At 45.9% G+C, this 19,773-nt stretch overlaps 1 protein-coding gene across 1 annotated transcript in view; it reads left to right on the forward strand.

Annotated features, from left to right (window-relative positions):
- Positions 1 to 4,348, forward strand: part of LOC106335701 — a 9,949-nt gene extending 5,601 nt beyond the window's left edge. Inside the window, exons 2-7 of the mRNA XM_013774293.1 lie at positions 2,699 to 3,244; positions 3,320 to 3,454; positions 3,536 to 3,669; positions 3,744 to 4,010; positions 4,092 to 4,229; positions 4,337 to 4,348. Coding sequence (XP_013629747.1) covers positions 2,699 to 3,244; positions 3,320 to 3,454; positions 3,536 to 3,669; positions 3,744 to 4,010; positions 4,092 to 4,229; positions 4,337 to 4,348 — 1,232 coding nt within the window. The remainder of the gene's footprint in view (positions 1 to 2,698; positions 3,245 to 3,319; positions 3,455 to 3,535; positions 3,670 to 3,743; positions 4,011 to 4,091; positions 4,230 to 4,336) is intronic.
- The last annotated feature ends 15,425 nt before the right edge of the window (positions 4,349 to 19,773 follow it).

The following is a 19,773-nucleotide window of genomic DNA, read 5'->3' on the forward strand; positions in this document are numbered from 1 at the left end:
AGAAAAATTTATTGGATAACTCTCTCGAGTAATCCAGAACACCTTAAGCAATCCGATCATTCTCCAAATGATCTTAACTCAGACTTCATTCAACCAATCCAATCATTCATCAATGATCTTATCTCCGGTTTCTTTCCAGCTAGACTTCTAACTTACATTTGCCCATACAAAGTGTAAGTCCGACTTGATCACTCCCAAGATCAAGTCTCTCGTCAGTTCTCCTATGCTCGCGCTTAGCATTTTCCATGTCCGTTCGGTCTACACAAATGTTGAATAATCCTTCCAACTCTGTCCTAGAACCGTAATCGCTCTGATACCACTTGAAAGGCCTCGAACCGGGTTTCCTTACCGCCAGTACGACCCCAGTTCGCTTCCCTCGACCAAACATGATTGATACCTGATTTTTCTCTAATTTAGGATTTTATCCCAGTTTTCCTCTATGAGGTTCAGTTCAGTACACAGGATTCGCTAAATCTAATCCAACAACTTAGCAGTCTACTAATTTTGGCAGCATGATAAACATGTACCTTAATGCCTCGGTGCTTCGTTGTCTGACAATCAATCCATACGCTCCTTCCTTGCTTTCTACATGCTTTCCCGTCCTTCCTTATCTAACCAGTAGCTTAATCAGACACTTAACTGAATCCCCTTGTTTCTTAGTCACTCAGCCAACCATTGCCACGTGACCCAAGTAACAAAGAGAGACGGCTTGGTCTCCCACCAGCCATCCAGAACAGACAGTACGCTAGCCATGCTTAGCGCCCCAGAACCAGTCCTTGATCACATCCGGATCAGTCAGTACACAGTCGGCCCCACAGCCCTCGATCCAGTCAGTTCTCCCCACGGCCATCCTGCTCCTCAGTCATTCCAGTATCAGTAACATGCCCTCTTGTGCCACACGCATCAGCAAACTCGATCCTATTTCCAGTCGATCCTCCTTCAGTATGTTGCTGGTCCCGATCGCCTCCAACAATTCAATCAAATCGATCACTTCAGTACCACATCTCTCCATGGCTAGGATCGTTCCAAGCACAGTATCCGATCCTTCCTTCAGTTCATCAGAACGGTCTGATAGCATGAGCCACCGCATCCAGTAAAACTATCGCGAACCATCAATACGCAGGCTATCAATCAGAACATGGCTTCCCTACCATCTTTCAGTACGCGGACAAACGGATTAGAATCCGACCGGTCTCTTCTTCGCGATCTCTGTCTCTCGATCAGAATCACCCTCTCCCGGTATTTCTCTCTGTCTCTCTCCGGTATCATCAGTACGATCTGATCAACGTTCGGATTAGATGGAGTCGCATTAAACAGACAGACCCGTGGCCATATCTGAGACTCCGATCGGCCCTCCGGCTATCTCTCTCTCTCTTTTCGATCAGTTTTCCTCTCTCTCGGCTCTCTCCCTCCTCTTGTCTGTCCAGAACCGTGTAGAGAAAAAATGTCCTTCCATTTCCGCGGAAATCAGATTAAAAGGAGTTGGCGGTTACTTCTCTGCCTTAACCGTCCAAGCCAGTTATTACCCGCTCTCCATCCGTTCGAAAATCACCTTTTTCCCGTTCAATAACTGCTCCCGGACAGTTTTAACATAACTCCCGGCAGTTCCATAACTGTTCCCCGTCAGATATAAATATCCCAGCGAGCCAACTGCTTTATAACTGCCGTAGCAGTTCCAAGACTCAATTGTCCTTGTCAGTTAGTATCCGGTAACCGCTCAGTAACCGTTCAGGTAACTGTTCCGGAACTGCTTAGTAACCGTTCTGGTAACCGCCAGTAACCATTCCCGCCATTTTCCTTGGCTAATCAGTTCATGTTTAGCTCTATATCCGTTCCCGCCAGAACGTATATTAATTAGTCCGTTGGCCGACTAACTACTCTCGAGAGACAAGTCCAACTGCCTTGTCTGAATCCGACCAGCTTAGTCCGACAAACTCAACTGCTATGTCCAGACCCACAGTAGATTCTTAATCCCACCAATACAATCTAGACGACATGTTGCACATGCCTTGTTCGTCTGATCAGTCCAACTAACACTCGACCTTGGACTGATACTGCGGGACGGGGATGCTACAGTTTCCCTACGCCAAATAATTGCACCGTCTTCGGACTCTGTGCCCTTTGCTATAAAAGAGTTGCCTCTCTTCTCATTCTTTTACTTCTGCTTGGATAAAAGGTACTTTCCTCTCTATCTCTTCTTCTTTTTTCTCTTTTCTTCTGTCGTCTCTTTTTCTTCCGATCTCGTTTTTCCGATTTGCCGCCGTGGGTGTGTTGATTGCTCTGTCATGTTTTGTCGATCGATTGGATGGCACCGCCTTCTCGGGAGAAATACGCCGCATATGAGAAGGGAAAAGGGGTAATGAAACGCATCTAAACCCGGCTCCTTCGAGAGATCAATCGCTCGACCCAAAGTTACTGGCGTCCGCGATAGGAGCTCATTGGGATACTCTAAGTGATGCGCCTGGCTTGATCTTGGGTCAAAGCGCATTGATCTTCGATATCCAAGAGCAGTTTAGGGAAGATGGGAAAGGCGTTTACGCGAGCGACGGTGAGGATCAGGGCGAGCCCACGATCGTCGCGAAGGGAGTTAAGGGACGCCCTAATTCAACCGAGGCTGATGGAAATGGGCGTCGATGACTGACTCCGTTCCGTCTTAGTAGTAGCGGATCAATCGAACAACTTCTGGATCTTCATTCAGAGAGTTCACGTCCCTCGGTCGTCGCGGAACAGGGTTGGGGAGATGTTTTTCAGACGTGTTCTACGGTGAAGAGTGTGCCATCACTGTTAAGAGGATGCGAGGCTGATTGTGCGACTTTCATTATCCCCAGAGCGGACCAACGCCCTTGGTCTGCTCGGATTGGTTTCTACTGCGTTTATGAGTCCCTTTTCGAGAAGGACTCGAAGCTTTGGTTTCCAATCCCTCGCTTGATTACTTCTTACTGTTCGCGGCGAGATATCGCTCTGACCAAGTTAATGATTGGGACCGCTAGGATTGCAGTGGCACTAATGGTGATGGCAGCGGAAGCAGATGTGTCGATGTCCGTCCGCTTTTTCGAAGAGCTAACGCAGACTCAGCCCAAGCTGAATGGCATCTACGCAGTGCAGATGCGATCGGGTCTCCATATCTTATCGGGTCATCCATCGCGAACCAAATATTGGCAGCGTTCTTACTTCTATGTTAGGGCAGATAAAATTGCTTTCGAGGAACCTCCGGGCGATAACTCTCAATTTTTGTGGAGCCATCGTATTGAGAGATAATCTATGTCGAGCGTTTTTGGTTACCATTCGACTCTAACCCTTTCTTTTGGTGGTTTTGCAGTTGACCGTCCCAACACCGTCGTATACCCGGAGGATTTCTGGTACGAAGTTCATAAGATCATGGCGTTGAGTGAGCAGCAGTGGAAGAGTTTCGACCGGATAAGGATTCCTAACCAGCAAAGACGAATCGCCAAAGGTTGTTTCATGTATTAACTATGTTCGATCGCTCGGCCTTCTTCCCCCTTTTCGTATGTTAACTACGTTATTCTTGTTTCAGTTGACTGGGCGTCGAACATTCCTTGTGAAGAAACGAAGGGAAAAAGAATGCCGCTTCCACTCATGGGCAAAATTACGAGGGCATACCCTAGTTACAGTGACATTGGGTGCCGAGAGTTTCAGTTCCATGACCGCGTTGGAAGGGAAAGGCGGTGGGGTTGAGAACTCGCCGAATGGTAAAACAGGCATCTTTGAAGATGGCGCTGTAGCGTAAGATCAGGTCGACTACGCCGCTGAGAAACAAACCTCCAAACAAGGCTAAGGTGCGCTCCGAAGAGGAAGAACCTGGGCCCGGGATGAGCTGCAAGGAAGTTGACCACTCGATCGATAAGATAGGGGGAGAAGGCGAGGATGTTCGGGTAGAAAATCCGAAGGGATTGACTGGGAAGAAAAGGAAGAGGCGGCCGAAGGATATTGTCAGTCGTTCGGCCGACGATAGCGAGGAGCTCGTCGTTTCTCTGCCAGCTGGTCGTCACGTGCTCTAGGGTGGATTGGATCCTCCACCCGGGAAGCTTCTCATTTCTACATCGGAGCGTGTGGAGTTCTTGTATGATCAGGATGGACCGCTTGTCAACGACCAAGCCACGTGTAGTAACTTGATGCGTCAAATCAGAGGAGGAACTAGAAGGATGCCGGAGGTAACTGAGCTCGCGTTCCTGGATAATTTTTCTGAGTCTGCTCGCGCAGATTCTACGGTGAGCCTTTTATATGAATTTGTGCGATTGATATCCGTCTTGTTTTTTTTTTTTGATTTGCAAGACTAATCTTCTCTTTATCGCTAACTTTTAACTTTTGTTGGTAGGCCGTTGCTTGAAAGAATATCTTAGTGTTGGAGTATGATGGCGCTTGCGTAAGATGACGCTTGACCTTTGCAAGGCTGAAACGGGGATCAAGACCAAAGAGGCAGAGCTCGAAAGGGTGAAAGGAGAGGTTCGTGATAAGGCCAAGGATCTGATCACTCAGAAAAAGTGCTTTGTTCGCGAGCGCGAGCAGGCGATCCAGACGGCTGAGGGTCTCGAGGAGGAATTGGAGACTGCCCAAAGCAGAATCGCACAACTGGAGAAAGAGAAGGTCGAGGCGGCTGAGAAGACGAAGATGGAGATGGCTCGTATGCGACAGTCGCGACTTGGCGAAGTTACGTCCGAGAGGGATCGTATCATGGTCGCGGCAGCTAGACGTTTCGAGAAGTTTCTGAAGTACATGGCCGACCGGAACAAACTGGAGGAGAAGCTTTTCCTCTTCAGCCAAGCTTCTAGGACTTTGCAGTTAATGGATACATTAGAGGAGTGGGGTATGCAGGTTCCGAAGAAACTGAAAGACCTCTTGACTGCTAACGAGATAAATTTCAAGAAAGAGGTGGAGGAGATCGTTGTTGAGGTTATTACTGAGCAAGACCTTGTCTTATCTCCTCCCCGTCCGAGCCGCTTCGAGGTTTTGACCAGTTTGGGTCAAACATAGGGACAGGTGATCCGGCGACCGCTTCGTCTCTTCGATATCCGCTGTTCGAAATTAAGAATGCTACCGCCGTCGATCGATCGACGGACATTATCCCGGAGGTTGCTTTGGAGGGGCCGTTGGAGCCAGCGTCCGATGCTCAGACCGAAGGAATTACTGTCGAAGAGCGGGTGATTGCAACTAGGATTCCGAAGGCGTCTGAGCCTATCGTTCAGGACCGTTCTCTCGAACGAAATTGACTTATCTATTGTTGTTGTTTTATTATATATCTTCTTTTGTTGTGAATTTTTGGTTGTGGTCTTCGAACTCGGCTTTTCTCTCTGGAACTGTCTCTCATGCTGTAAACCTTGCACCTTGTTCCTTTATGTTTTATTTTCTTGAACTGTTTCTCATGCTGTAAACCTTGCACTTTGTTCCCTGATGTTTTATTTCCTTGGTTTCTGATAAACTGCTTGTCCGGATTTCCCAATATGTTTGTCCACCATATAACTCTACTTTCGATTGTTCGACCGGACGCTCACTCACCAGAGCTTCGGCTTATGTTCTCGACTGAGTCGTGTTTGGTCAAATGTGAAAATCAGAGCGACGTCTGATCGTTTGCTCGAATGTGAGTTTGTTGGTGATCTCTGCAGCAAGTGGCATGTCGCCGTTCCCTTTGATCTGGAGCAATTGACTTGAATTGCTTTCATGGGCTTGATTGCTTGACCAATTGGTAGAGGTTGGCTTAAAGGCGTATGGCGAAACATAAACGTAGACCATTTCCGTTGACGTTGAAGCCTAAGTCGGGAAAAGTAAGTCTTTGGTGGAGCTTGAGAATGACGTGACTAAGAGAGTGTAAGAGGCTGCACCTCTTTTACATTTTGACGGGAGGTTTAGGTGTGATGCCCTCTGCTAAGACCGTGTCCGGCGCGACGTAGAGGCAAGAGCTTGATGAGATTTTTCAGAGAACTCGAAATATAGATAGGTTTTGACGAGATCAGGCTCGTGAGCTCTGCCGAGACTCAGCTCCTAAGTTGTGTTGCAAATTGTTTTTTGAATTAAAGGACGAGACGACAAGCTCATGCTGAGGTGGCAAGCTTATGACGACACGTTCCTTGCTGCAGAGATGAAGCGCGACAAAATTCTTCCCAAAATGTCTGGATGAATCTCTGTACAGGCTGCATCACCCAATCTCGCTCCATATCAGCGTAGAAAACACCTCCTTGCACCGATCAAAAGAAAAAAAACAATAATTCTTCTCAACGCTTCTTCCCAATAACACTTTGTTTTGTTTATACTCAGGCCGTGCGATGTGCAATCATTCGAGTTGAGCGAAAGTGAAATGAAAGCATCCGTGTGTTGCCTTAGAGAGTATGCACTCCGAGCCTAGCGGGGGTTGATCGGCCAGCCTGAAATGTTTTCGTTTATGATTAGGCCGTGTGATGTGCATTCATTGGAGTCGATCGAAAGTGATACACAAGCGTTTGTGTGTTGCATCGAGAGTATGCACTTCATACGATCGGTATATGTTTTTTTTATTGTTATAGCTGAACCTGGCGACAGGCTGCCTATGTACCCTGAAAGGGGATCAAGCCATCCGTAGTTCGGTTTGACCGAGTAGCGCGCAGTCATCCGTTGTAGATCGAAAGTGACGAGCTGGTTCCTTGCTCGGCATTTGTCCGAAAGTGACTTGTTTGTCATTCGCTTTGACGTGGTGTCATTCGTTCGGTGTTGAGTGAAAGTGATGGTCAATCATTCGCTCTCTCTTTTTATTTTATTTTTTTTTTCCAGGAAACGGCTGCAGGTTAAGTAAAATACTTCCTAAGGTTGGAGGCGTTCCACGCCCTCGAGGTGCCTAGTCTCTTCGTTCTTCGATTGTATCCAAGGCGTCGAGCAACATCTCTCTGTTGAGTTCCACATTTTGCAGCATCTTCAATCGACGCAGACTCGTGACATTGACCTCTGCTGGGGCCATTGCTTCGACTCCGTAAGCCAGAGAGAAGGGTGTTCTGCCTGTCGCGCTTCGTGGAGTCGTTCGGTGTAACCAAAGTACTCCGTCCAATTCGTCGGCCCAATGGCCCTTTTTAAGGTCGAGGCGTTACTTTATCCCCTCGAGGATCGTCTGGTAGCTTCAACCAGTCCATGGCATTGCGAGCATCGGGGAGACGCGGTGTTAAGGCGAATCACCCATCGTACGCAGAAACCGCAAAAATTATTTGAAATGAACTGAGATCCGTTGTCGGTGACGATTTCCTAGGGGAGACCGTGGCGGCAAATGATATTCTTCCAAACGAAGTTCTGTACTTCCTTATCGGTTACTTGGACTAGTGCTTTGGCTTCCACCCACTTGGTGAAGTAGTCTGTCATGATTAGAACGTATTTCCTTTGTCAAGAGCTTGTCATGGGTCCGACGATGTCCATTGCCCAGCGCATGAACGGGTATGGAGCCGTTGTCGTTTGCAAGAGTTTTGTCGGGCAGTGTATGTTCGGTGCGTGACGCTGACACTTATCGCAACGTCGGGCATACATTTCACAGTCGGCGACCATGGTTGGCCAGTAAAATCAAAGGCTTTGCACTTTGAGAGATAAAGCTCGGCCTCCAAAATGGTTCCCCCCTGCTCCTTCGTGAGTTTTTGCCATAACTAAAGATGCTTCCTGCATGCCAAGACACGTCAAGAGGACCTTGGCAGAGGTCCAACGATGTAGTCGTCCATCGATGAGGACGTAGTTTGAACTCTTGGCTTTCAGTCGACGAGCTTCCCACTTGTCCTCTGGTAAGGAGCCGTTGGAGAAGTATTAGATAAGTGGGACTCGCCAGTCGGACGACATTTCTTCGGGTAGATTGTTCAAATTACTTGCATCCATTGCATCTGCGGTGTCGATTGCTAGGACGTGTTCGCTTCCTTCTTGAGGTAGGGTAATGCTAGGTTTGTCGATATATTGTACCGGGATGTTCCGTTTGACTTGATCGCCCGGATTGCTTCCGACTGCTGCTAAAGCGTCTGCGCAAACGTTATCTCCGTGAGGGATCCTTGTAAGTTGGAAAGAATCGAAGTTCTTGGTGAGGTCTTGCACCACCTTAAGATAGGCGTCCATTCGCTCATTATTCACATCATAATAACCGCTGAACTGATTGGCAACTAGTTAAGAGTCACGGTAGGCGTGAATATGTTTTGCTTGGACGGCCTACACGAGGCGTAGCCCGGCGATGAGAGCCTCGTATTCAGCTTCATTATTGGATGCTTTGAAGCCGAGTCAGAAAGACTGCTGGAGTAGTTCACCGGTTGAGGATTGGAGATGGACGCCAATTCCCGATCCTTTGGTGGAGGACGACCCATCGACATGCAAAATCCAGTTGTCGCTTGGTAGTTTTAGGTCTTGCTCGAGTTCCGGTGTGAGTTCGATCAGGAAGTCGGCCAACACTTGCGATTTTGCGGCTTGTCTGTTCTGGTATGTGACATCATACTCGCTGAGTTCAATTGCCTACTTTGAGGGTCTTCCTGAGTGATTGGCGTTTTGCATGATGGTCCGCAGCGGTAGCTTGGTAAGGATGACGATCGAATGAGACTGGAAGTATGGCCTGAGTTTTCTTGCTGAAGTTATAACGGCAAGTGCCATTTTTTCGAACACCGAGTAAAGTGTTTCTGCATCGGTCATGCGTTTGCTGATATAAAATACAGTCCGTTGTTCGCCTCGATCTTCTTTGACGGGGACGCTGCTCACAGCTGTATCAGAGACCGCGATGTATAGGTACAATGTATCGCCTTTATCGGGTTTAGCTAACACGGGCGGCGTCGTGAGGTAGCATTTGAGTTGTTCGAAAGCTTCTTCGCAACGCTCGTCCCAAATGAACTTCTTGTTACCACGCAACAAGTCGTAAAAAGGAAGGCATTTATCGGTTGAGCGTGAGATGAATCGATTGAGAGCAGCGATTCGACCGGTTAATCGTTGTACTTCGCGACTGTTCTTTGGGCTGGGTAGATCCCAGATTGTGGAGATTTGCTTTGGATTCGCCTTTATTCCCCTTTGTGTGACGATGTAGCCCAAAAACTCGCCGGACATAACTCTGAATGTTCATGCAGTACTTATTCAAGATGAGGAAACAATCTTTGAGATGGTTGAGATGGTCGGCGGACACGCGGGACTTTACCAACATGTCGTCTATGTAGACTTCCATGGTGTCTCCCAGGCGTTCGGAAAACATCTTGTTAACCAGACGTTGATAGGTCGAACCCGCGTTCTTGAGGCCGAACGGCATGACTTTGTAGCAGTATGTTCCTCTCCCGGTGATGAAGGCCATTTTTTCTCGATCGTCGGGATGCATCAGTATTTGATTGTAGCCTGAGAAGACATCCATGAAAGTTAGCAGATTGTTTCCGGCCGTGGATTCGATTAGTCGATCGATGTGAGGAAGATGATAACTGTCTTTAGGACAAGCTTTGTTGAGGTCAGTAAAGTCGACGCACACTCTCCATTTGCCGTTCTTCTTCTTGACGACTGGGTTCGCTAGCCTTTCAGGGTACTTTACTTCGGTGATTGACCCCGCCTGAGCAATCGATCGATCTCTTCGTTTACGGCCTTCGATCGCTTGGCACCAACCTTGCGCCTCTTTTGCCTTACCGGTTTGAAGGTTGGGTCAACATTGAGTTCATGAGTCGTGATGTTGGGGTCGTTTCTTTTCATGTCGTTGGTCGACCACGCAAATGTAGATATGTTCTCCTTCAGAAACGCAATGATCTGATCTTTGGTCTCGTCTGACAAGTAGGCAACGTCTCTAACCGTCTTGGATGGATCATGCTCGTCGATAGTAACCTCGAGAATTTCTTCCTTCAGGGGATAGATTTTTTGGATTGGTTTTCCCACCGAATTGACGTGAGAGTTCGTCTTTTGACGTTTAACCTCGGCGACGAGGAGGTCACGGGCCGCGGATTGGTCTCAACGAAGGGTAGTGACTCGACTGTCATTGCCAGGGAACATGACACACTGGTGATAGGTGGACGAAATTGCTTTCATCGCGTGGATCCACAGAGTACCCAGAATTGCGTTATATGGTGCTCGAACGCCGACGACAGAGAATTTGATGGTTTTTGTGACACCCTGGGCGTGCACGCGCAAGCAGATCGTTCCGAGCACCGTCTCAGATGATCCGTTGAAGCCTGTTAGAGATCGTGTCGAAGGCTTCATGTCGATGAGGCTGATTTGCATCTTTTCGAGCGTATTTTTGAAGATGAGGTCGACAGAATTGCCAGTATCCACGAGAACTTTTGTTACTTCGCAGTTGCTGATGCCGATTTCAACGAGAAGACAATCGTTGTGTGGCATTTGAACGCCTATGGTATCCTTCGGAGAGAAAGCGATTTGGGGGCTGTCTTATGGGCTCTGGGCCAGTTCTTGGTAGTTATTGCTCGCCGACGAAATTCTTTAACAGACCTGACGGAATCATCGCAAGGAGGGGATCCTCCCATGATAACATTCAAGTGAAGAGGTCATTCCAGACGTTCCTCGTCAGACCGGGTCGATCGCTCAGCTTTAATGCGGTTGAGCCTCGCACGTAAATCTGGAGTCTGTCGTTGATACGGGACGGTCTTTTCTGATGGCGCATCAGAATGGTCGGCCTTGTGCCGTTTGATTTTTTCGCGAAGATCTGGGACCTTGGCGTTGAGTTTAATGCGCAGATCAGTCGCTTTGACCCCATCAGGACCATTGTTGTGAGAGTTCTTTCGCTTGGCCTCCAACACGTGCCGAGCGTTTGAAGCGTTGAGCGTACGGGTTTCTTTTTCGTTGGTCACCGCCCGTGGAACCACGGGGAACGTGAGACTATCGGTCGTCTTCATTGTTTTGTGGTTGAGTGATTCCCGTAAATCTTCCTTTGGAGGTACTGTTACGGCTGTGGCAGGAGAAGATGCTTTCTGGTTGTAAAATTCTTTCGCCGAGACTTTGGTTTTTTCTCATCAGAGGTCGAATGATCGTCTTGGCGATCGGTATTGTCTTCTTCGGGAGATTCCTCAGTGCTTTTCATTTGAGACTTTTTCTTCTTGTCTTTGCTCTTGCTCCAACTCTTGTTGTTTTTGGTGGATGTTTGCTTTGGTGGTTCGACTGTCACTTGGCCGCTGCTGTAGGATGCCAACCAGGCTCCAAAGAGCTGCTTGCACTCTTTGGTTTCATGTCCTTTCATGTTCTGGTACACACAGAACTTGTTTGGGTCATAGGGTTTTTCGGGTTAGCTGAAGAAGTGCTCCGAGTTTGCTGAATTTTTTCCGCGGCATCTCGTTCCCAAACGTTCTATCCTTGCTCGCTCGCTGCAGCCGTTATGCCTTGTTGCTCGTCTTCGGCGACAGTGTAGACGATGCCTTTCTTTTTGTCATGCTTGTTGTAAGGTGTGTGCTGCCTTGTCTCTTGATGGGCGTATGTTGCCCTGGTTGTCGTTTGTTTGAGGGCTTGCTGCTTGGCGTTGAAAGCTCGTTTGTCTTCTTCCATATTGATGAAGTTCTTCAAGCAGTGCAGAGCGTCTTCGAGGGAGATCATCGGGTGCGTTTGGAGGTATTCCCGAAATTTGGAGTTGATCCAAAGTGAGTTTGTCAACGCCTCGACTGCTGTGTGATCTTTGATATCGACTCTGGAGAGTATTTGCTTGAACTTCACCATAAAGTCATGGAGACTTTCGGTGAGAGACTGGGATAGCTTCCAGAGATCAGCAAATGATGCGTCTTGGCGAGTAAACATGATGTAGTATTTGAGGAACTGTGCGGACAATGTCCGAAAGTTGTTGGTCCGAAAGTTGTTGATCGAACCTTCTTGTAGCCGAGAAAACCAGCTCAGAGCTGGTCCGGAGAGGCTTTCGATGAAGAGTTGACAGAATCCTGCATCTCTTTCTTCTTCAGAGGACTGGTAGCGGCCCGTCCGAATCATCATTGTATGGTGCAAGACAGTGTTTTTCCGTTCGTCCGAACTTGACGTCGGTTATCCGCTTTGTAAAAGGGTTCAGCTGCGTTGCGGCGAGGACGCGTTTGATCTCCGGGGCTGACGTGGTGACATAGTGGATCTTGAGTGGACATCCTGTAGGGAGAGTTGGATGTCGGCGATATGTTGGTTGGTGAGAGTATCCGAACCGGAGGTCGTACGCACGGCGTCGGCATTCGTAGTGTTTACTCCGTCGAATGGTTGTCCGACCCCAGAGTTAGGTTTTTTTGTGGCGAACAGCCTTCGCCATGTTGTTTTTGTTTCGTAACCCTCGCCGTCTAGGGTTCCAAGGACGGCAGCGAGTGCGGCTAAGCGGTCGTTCGTCGCTTTGTTGGCTTCGTCCTGCTGGGCGAAACGCACCATGATTGCTTGTAGCATCTTGGTCACGTTCTCTGTAATGGCGACCGGTGTAGAGGCGACCGAAGGTTGTCCACCGTCGGTCGGGGTGTCATCGGGACTCATACTGAGTTCGTGAACGTTACTTTGTAAGGCCCCACGGTGGGCGCCAACTGTTGAATCCGAGTTTAGTTAGGTCGAATGAAATGAAACTAAACTCGATTTGTGGGTTCTTCAAAGACGTTTTATTGAACGGTATGAGATAACGAACTTGGTTACAAGGAATTTTAAGGAAAAGAGACAAGGTCGGAGTTTTGTTGAAAACACCGACGAGAATACAAAGAGGCTCGATCGGTTGTAAAACCCTAAACTTGCCGTCATTGTTTAAGTGTCTATTTCGGATCCCTTATTCTTTTCCTTGTGTTGTCCTTTTATAGCCTCGGTTCGTTTGTCCTTCGTTCGCCCTAAGACTAGTTCGGCCTAGAGGCCTGGGCCCAATTTCATGCTTGATGGGCTTTTGAGCCGAACGAAGGTTCGTCGAGCTGATATCGGCTCCGTCGGATGATCGATCGCAAGGCCAGGCTGGTCCGATGAGCCTTCCAGCTGACCAGTTCCTTTACACTCCAAATCTTGGCTAGGTTTCCGGTACTAATGGGCCTTGTGGAGGAATGTCAAATTCATCTCCATCAATCTTGAATTCCATGTAAGTTTATTTTTAATTTGTTCTCACTGAGTTTTTGGAATTTTTGGGGTTTTGTAATCTGAGTTTCTTGTTGGTTGGTTGGTTGGTAGGGGATTTGTAAGAATTGAGGGGTTTGAGCACTTGGAATTCGGACATGAGCAATACTTTGTGAGAGGTAAACCGGAGCTTATGATTAAGTTGTGTCGCAAAGTTGCCTCGGCTAGGATTAAGAAAGATATCAAGGCAGCCAAAGAGGCAGAAAAGAACGGCTCTGTGGGAGATCAACCTCCTATTAGGAAGATGTGTCTCAAAGATGCACAAAGATGCACATATTATGTTCAACCAAATTATGAGATCATTAAAGAAATCATCAAAGAAAGCTAAAGCTAAAACGCCACTGGAGACAATCGACTAGTGATACCATTAAATTAGACTCTGTCATCAGTTGCTCTGTACTTTGCTTTCTAAAATATTTCGGTTGCATGTATTTATTTAATCGATTGCTGTCATGAATATTCCTCAACATCCTTTACTAACAACCACCAAATAGTTGCTGTAACCTCTGGTATCTTTACAAACCTCTTTACTGATTCTACACCCCATGATTGAACAGACCAACAACGTGTTTGCACATAAAACAAAATCTCCAAATTAATCTTTGTTTACACACAACATGTAAGCTACATTTTTCACATATAATTTTTGTGTCCTCGCTTGAACCCTTCCCTACAACCGTGAGACTCTGCGTAAGCGCGCGACGGAAAAGACAAGACGATCTTATTTGCTTATCGTACGAACAGTAACAATACCAAGACGAGAAGGCTATGTACCCTAACCCCAAGCTCCTTCAAATCCAAATAGAAACCCTTCTGAACTTGCCTCAAATACAGAGACACTTCTCTTATTTGCCTAAAGATCCCAATTACAAGATGATCTAACCGTCTAAAGAAGTCTACTATTTATACTCTCTTAACCTTCTTCTTTGGTTAGGTTGCCTGCTCAGTTTCTGTACTCATCAATACTCCCCTTTTTCGAAGACAGTCTGGGAACGCATCTTCTGTTTCTCCATCTGTGCCATATAGAAAAGTAGTCTTGCTTAAGCTGTACTCTATGTTGTAAAAAGCTGCACAAAATGCATTGTAACTAGCACTAGGGCTTCAATGATCTGCAACAAGAGAGAGACTGTCTCTTTCTCTTTTTGTACCCAACGTATATTCATTGTCAATTCTGGACGTATCATTTGTCTGGAGATTTGTTGTTCTCTCACGAAACCTACAACTCATAAAAGTAGATTATGCTTTCCATATTTTGCAGATTCCGAGTTAAAATGACGTCCTTCATGATCTTGAACCACCAATTCTTACGCCTCTTGCGATGCTGCACCACCAATCACACTTTCAGAAAAATCTAGACTCATGACCTTTTCTAACCACCGCTGCCTTTTCTGAATAAGCCTTAGCAAAAAAAAAAAACTGCCTTTCAATGTTGTATGGTCTATTTAACCCCATTTGCCGTTGAACTACTCTGTGGGAGTTTAGTGCATCTTGAACTGGACCTTGAAAAGTTGATCTTAAGTATATTTTACGTCCCCAATTACCATCTATAGTTAGTTGGAACTTCGATAGAACACTTATTGATCGTGTTCCCGTATTACTTATCTGCTCTAGTTTCATACATAAATGTATTTGTTAAAGTTCAAGCATCTAACTACTTTGGACACACTGTACTGTAGATATGATCAATTTGATATCGCAAAGGAAACTTTTGAAGTAATAGCCGACTATGAGAGCCTGCTAGATCTTTTCATATGCCACCTCAACCCTAGTTCTATGCGTCGTCTTGCCAAGAAGAAATCGGAGATCCTGAGCTGAGACGATACTGTGAAAGGATACGGTCTACAGGTGTGGTGGCAACTGGGACATCAAGACTCCAACCGACATGAAGAAGAGCATACCTCGATGGGAGCTAGCTGGGGAAGTAATTCCATATACCTTGATCTAAGCGTTCTTGGAGTTCCAAATACGGATTCTAGAAAGCCTCATGGGCAGCCTAAATCTCCTGCTTCAGTGAATCCGCATTTGATTCTGTCCTATGTGTTTATGGAATTACACATAAAAGTGCATAAAATCTTACTATTTCTTGTGCCCCCACTATGATTATTACTCTCCTCAGGTTCCACGTGGAGCTGCAGCACCGATTTGTTTTAAGACTGGACTTGCCCATCTTGAACAAAACCAGCTTCCGGATGCACTCTCTTGCTTTGACGAAGTATTCTTGGCTCTGGCTACGGGATCAATCACGTGGAGCTGATATCAAGGCTCAAGCCACAATCTGTGCTCAGTACAAGATAGCCGTTACTCTCCTTCAGGTAAAAGCCTAACTCTCTCATATATGATATCTCCCCTCTCTATGAAATAAAATCATCTCATTAAGCGCCAAGGACGAAATGGCAAGACTCTCAAGGCATCTAGCTTCACTGCCACTTCTGGCAAAGCACCGTATAAACTGCATACGAACTGCAATCAAACGAAACATGGAAGTCCAAAACTATGGCGACTCTAAGCAGATGCTGGAGCTGCTTCTCTCAAAGGCACCAGCGAGCAAGCAAGAAGAGTTAAGAGAACTAGTTGATTTCTGTGTACAAAGAGGCACCTCGAACAAATCCATTGACCCGCTTGAAGATCCGTCTCACTTATGCTCAGCAGGTTATCGACCATTGGGTATGATGTTTGTGATCACTGTGGCACAAAGTTTGCCGCGCTTTCGTCGCCTGGTTGTATTATTTATGATATGAAAAGCATTAAACGGCTAGTGGTTATAGACATTATTACAGTTGGTTTTAATTAACATTAAGAAAGTTTCGAACTGGGTTACATGTAAGAACATTTGATTTTGTGTATTCGTCTGTATATTGATTTGATTAATTTGTATCGCTTCTTTTTTTCTTGTACAATCTGAAACGTTACTTTTATTTGTTGTCTGTGTTCGAACTCGCGACTTTGACCGATACTTTTCTTTTGGTGGTCAGCTATTACACCGGTTAAGCTACTGACGCGGAAGAATAGTGACCAAACTTACTATTCAAAGATATGGTCTCGTCCGACCGTATCAATGTCCGAGCCGGTCTTGAGTAGTGCTTTGGAAAGTAATTGTTTGGACTTTGGAGATGCAAACAAAAACAAGGCTCTGGCTAGCATATAGAAATTTCAAACACAATTTAACATCGTGATTCATTACCTAGAATGCAAATGGTTGCTGCTACTTCATTACATAACTAAAGACGGAACAAACTAGAGAATGTACAAACTTTAACAACCAAGTCAATTCTCAAACAACTTTAGATATATATGACAAATATCGACTAAATTTGATGGAGTTGGATATGTTATGTACTTTTTAGATCCTAAATACTCCATCTCGACCCGGACCTGATATGGACCTAAAAAATTACAGGTATTTTAGGGGTATTTTAATTATTGATTCAAACCGATCCGGACCCGAGAAGAACCGACCCGAACCCGAACAAAAAAAATTCTAAATACCTATTGGATCCAAATGTTCAAGACCCGAAGGACCCGGACTCGAAAGAAACTGGTCCGAACCCGATCTGAAGACCCGAACGCCCAAGCCTACCACAAGTTGCTCAAATATTTTCAAATATAACCGCAAAGTTGCAAAAGATATCTCATCAATCGAGAGAACACACAACTCTGTGTATTGTGCGTGATGACAAATAACATTGATAACAACTCTGTTCTATAAATGTGTGATTTACAATATGAGCTTAATTACTGTGGCCCAGATAAAAGTTTCTTATAACAAACCTAACACGGGAAAGAAGGTAGGTCAATTATTGCATTGCTCCGATGAAACTCTATTTTTTCCTCAATAAATTACACTAAAATAAAATAATTCTATTATAAAGTAATTTTTATTCTAAAGGTGTTATTCTGTAATAGAATTATTATAGAGTGAAATATAGATGAATATCACTTTTTCACTTCAAATATAGAGTAAAATATGATATTCCTCTATATTATAGAATAACACCATTGGAGCAAAAATTACTCTATAATATAATTACTTTATTTTAGTGTAAATTATGACATCTTCAATCCCATTCTATTTTCCACTCTAAAATAGAGTTTAGAGTAAAAGTGCTCCAATAGTATTCTATTTTTCACTCTATAATAGAGTAAAAAATGGATTTACTCTATATATAGAGTAAGTTATTTTTTGTTGTTCATCACTCTATTTTTCATTCTAAAATATAGTACCATTAATTAGAGTATAACTCAATTATATTATAGGATTATTCTATTTCAAAGTGAAAAATATAAAGCTATTGAAAATAGTTTTATAGAAGAAAAAATAGAATCCTATTGGAGATGCCCTCAGAGCTTCTCTCTAAGACTCTAACCATTCTTAGCATTCATCACTTTATTGATCTTGTTATTGTACTCTGCTTGTGAGAGATTACCAGTCCTTAAGTTACTGCTTTTTGTAACTTCCTACGTGTCTCTTTGTAATAGCTTTAAACATTGTCAAATGTCCATATAGAAAAGCCAAGAAAAATTAAGCAAGGTACTTAGAAAAAAAAAAGTACGTTAGTTGCTTATAGCATTCATTTGTTATAACTTATACGTCCACATGACAAAACACACCGTGTCGTTATCGCTTTTGTAGTTGTCTCATATTCTACTCTTTAGCGACCAACTCGATCGCATCCCTCAAAATAAGAAGAATATTCGTATTTGTGGATGGATTTTAATTAGGCTGCTTCTTGGTGCACTACAAGAATATGACTACAAGCCTACAGTAATGATTACCTTTCGAATCTTGCTTTAAGTTTGTAGGAGATGGATTACACCCTTCCACAAGGCCTATCGAATAACAGGTCCTATTCCAGCAAGTTGGATCAGTTTGGTCGGCTCGGCGGCCAAACGTATCGGCTCGATCATAGAGTGCTTTTACCCGGTCGAGTAAGCCGACCAGAAGTACTCTCATTCAAACAATTGGCGCCCACCGTGGGGCTGACTAAAGTAACGTTCTAGATCTCATGGTTCAAGAGGACGCCACCTTCGGCGCTCCGCTGCAGATTTCATGAGCTCTATCATGGCTCGACTTGCTCGTCAAGACGAAGTCCAAAAGACGACCAACGACCAATTAGCTGCTTTGGTCGCGGCACTCATAGCTCCCGATGGCCAAACGAGCCGTCCCCAGCAGATACGCCGTCGCCTCTTTAACACCAACCCAACGGTGACCGGAGGCAACCACGTCTCAGACGACTCGGAGCCAAATGAAACCCTTCTCACCGACACCCCCCAGTAGGCTCCGACCCCGCAACCATACGCGAGATCGCCAAGTTCAAACTCAGCTTCCAACAAATGAGCGAGAAGATCCATCAGGTAACCAGCGCGGCCCCGCAAATCGAGAGCATGCTCGACGCAACATCGCGCACCCCTTTCAGTAGCACGTTGACTAGTGTGCAACTCGGAAAGATAGAGAAGCTGCGCCTACCCGAGTACAAACCCGGCGGAGACCCGGTGGAACACATGACAGCTTTCAACATCGTGATGGCGTGGGCTCGACTCCCCGATGAAGAAAGGGACGTAGGCTACTGTCAACTGTTCGTCGAAACTCTCCACGAGCAAGCCCTAACCTGGTTCTCCCAGTTAGAGGAAAACTCCATCGGAAGCTTCCGTGACTTGTCAGCAGCTTTCCTCAAGACTTACATTATGTTCACCAAGCGCAGCGCTACCGCCTCTAGCTTGTGGAACCTTAACCAAACCAAAGACCAGAGCCTCCGCGACTACATGGAGAAGTTCAAAGCGGTAGTCTCGAGGATTGAAATCCGACCTTCCAGAACCGTCGATCTCACCAAACATTGCAAGTATCACGACGTCAAAGGGCACGATATGACAGAGTGCAAGTCACTCTATGCGCACTACCTCTCATCCTTAGCAAGTGGCGACTTCAAGTTCGAACCCCTAAAGGCTAAGCCAAAGAACGGCAAGAGCTGGAGCAAGAATAAAGAAAGGAGAGCCCAGCGCAAAGCTACAGGCAAAGGTCGACATAGCAAAACTCAACAACAACAAGATGACGAGGAGGATGCTCCGAAGAGTAACGGCAAGGCAGACTCCTCGGCCGACGAAGAGCAACCAGCTAACCGCAGACGCATTGAGGTCATACTTTCTCAGGAAACCTTATCGTCGGACGATGAGAACGATGACACACCTGTACTCAAAGATTTGAGAGATGTTCTGAAACAAAAGTTTGAATCCGAAAATAGCAACAGCTCCACGTGCAATGATCTCTGAACAACGTTGAATGCACGGAAGTTGCGGCGTATCTCGACAGTTGACCCCGATCCCAAAGAACGCTCGAACGGCGACCTTAGGGATAAACTCAACGCAGGAGCATGAGATCTTCAAATCCGTCTCAATCATTCGAAACCCACCCCACTGACCTCCGGAGGCGTTTGGAGCAAACTAAGATGTCAAGCAATGACACTCCGTCATAAAAAAACGACAGCAGTGTACCAACCGATTTACGCGCCTTCTTAGACTCCAAGCATGTACAAACGCGACGTCAACTAAATGTCATGATGGGGAGTTCTCCTCCTTGCGGCAACTCTGTTCGCTCCGTCAAGGATTACCGCCGGCAGGTCGTGACTTCGTAGAGATGGGCGACTAGACCGCCAAATCACCCTCCGATAACCTTTTCGCCGGATGACGCTGAGGGGATTCACGTACCCCACAATGACCCTCTTCTTGTGATTCTTGGAATTGGGAAGTACGACGTCACCAAGGTCCTCATCGATACAG

Source organism: Brassica oleracea, chromosome C1 (genome assembly GCF_000695525.1).
Source record: "Brassica oleracea var. oleracea cultivar TO1000 chromosome C1, BOL, whole genome shotgun sequence".
Taxonomy (NCBI): domain Eukaryota; kingdom Viridiplantae; phylum Streptophyta; class Magnoliopsida; order Brassicales; family Brassicaceae; genus Brassica; species Brassica oleracea.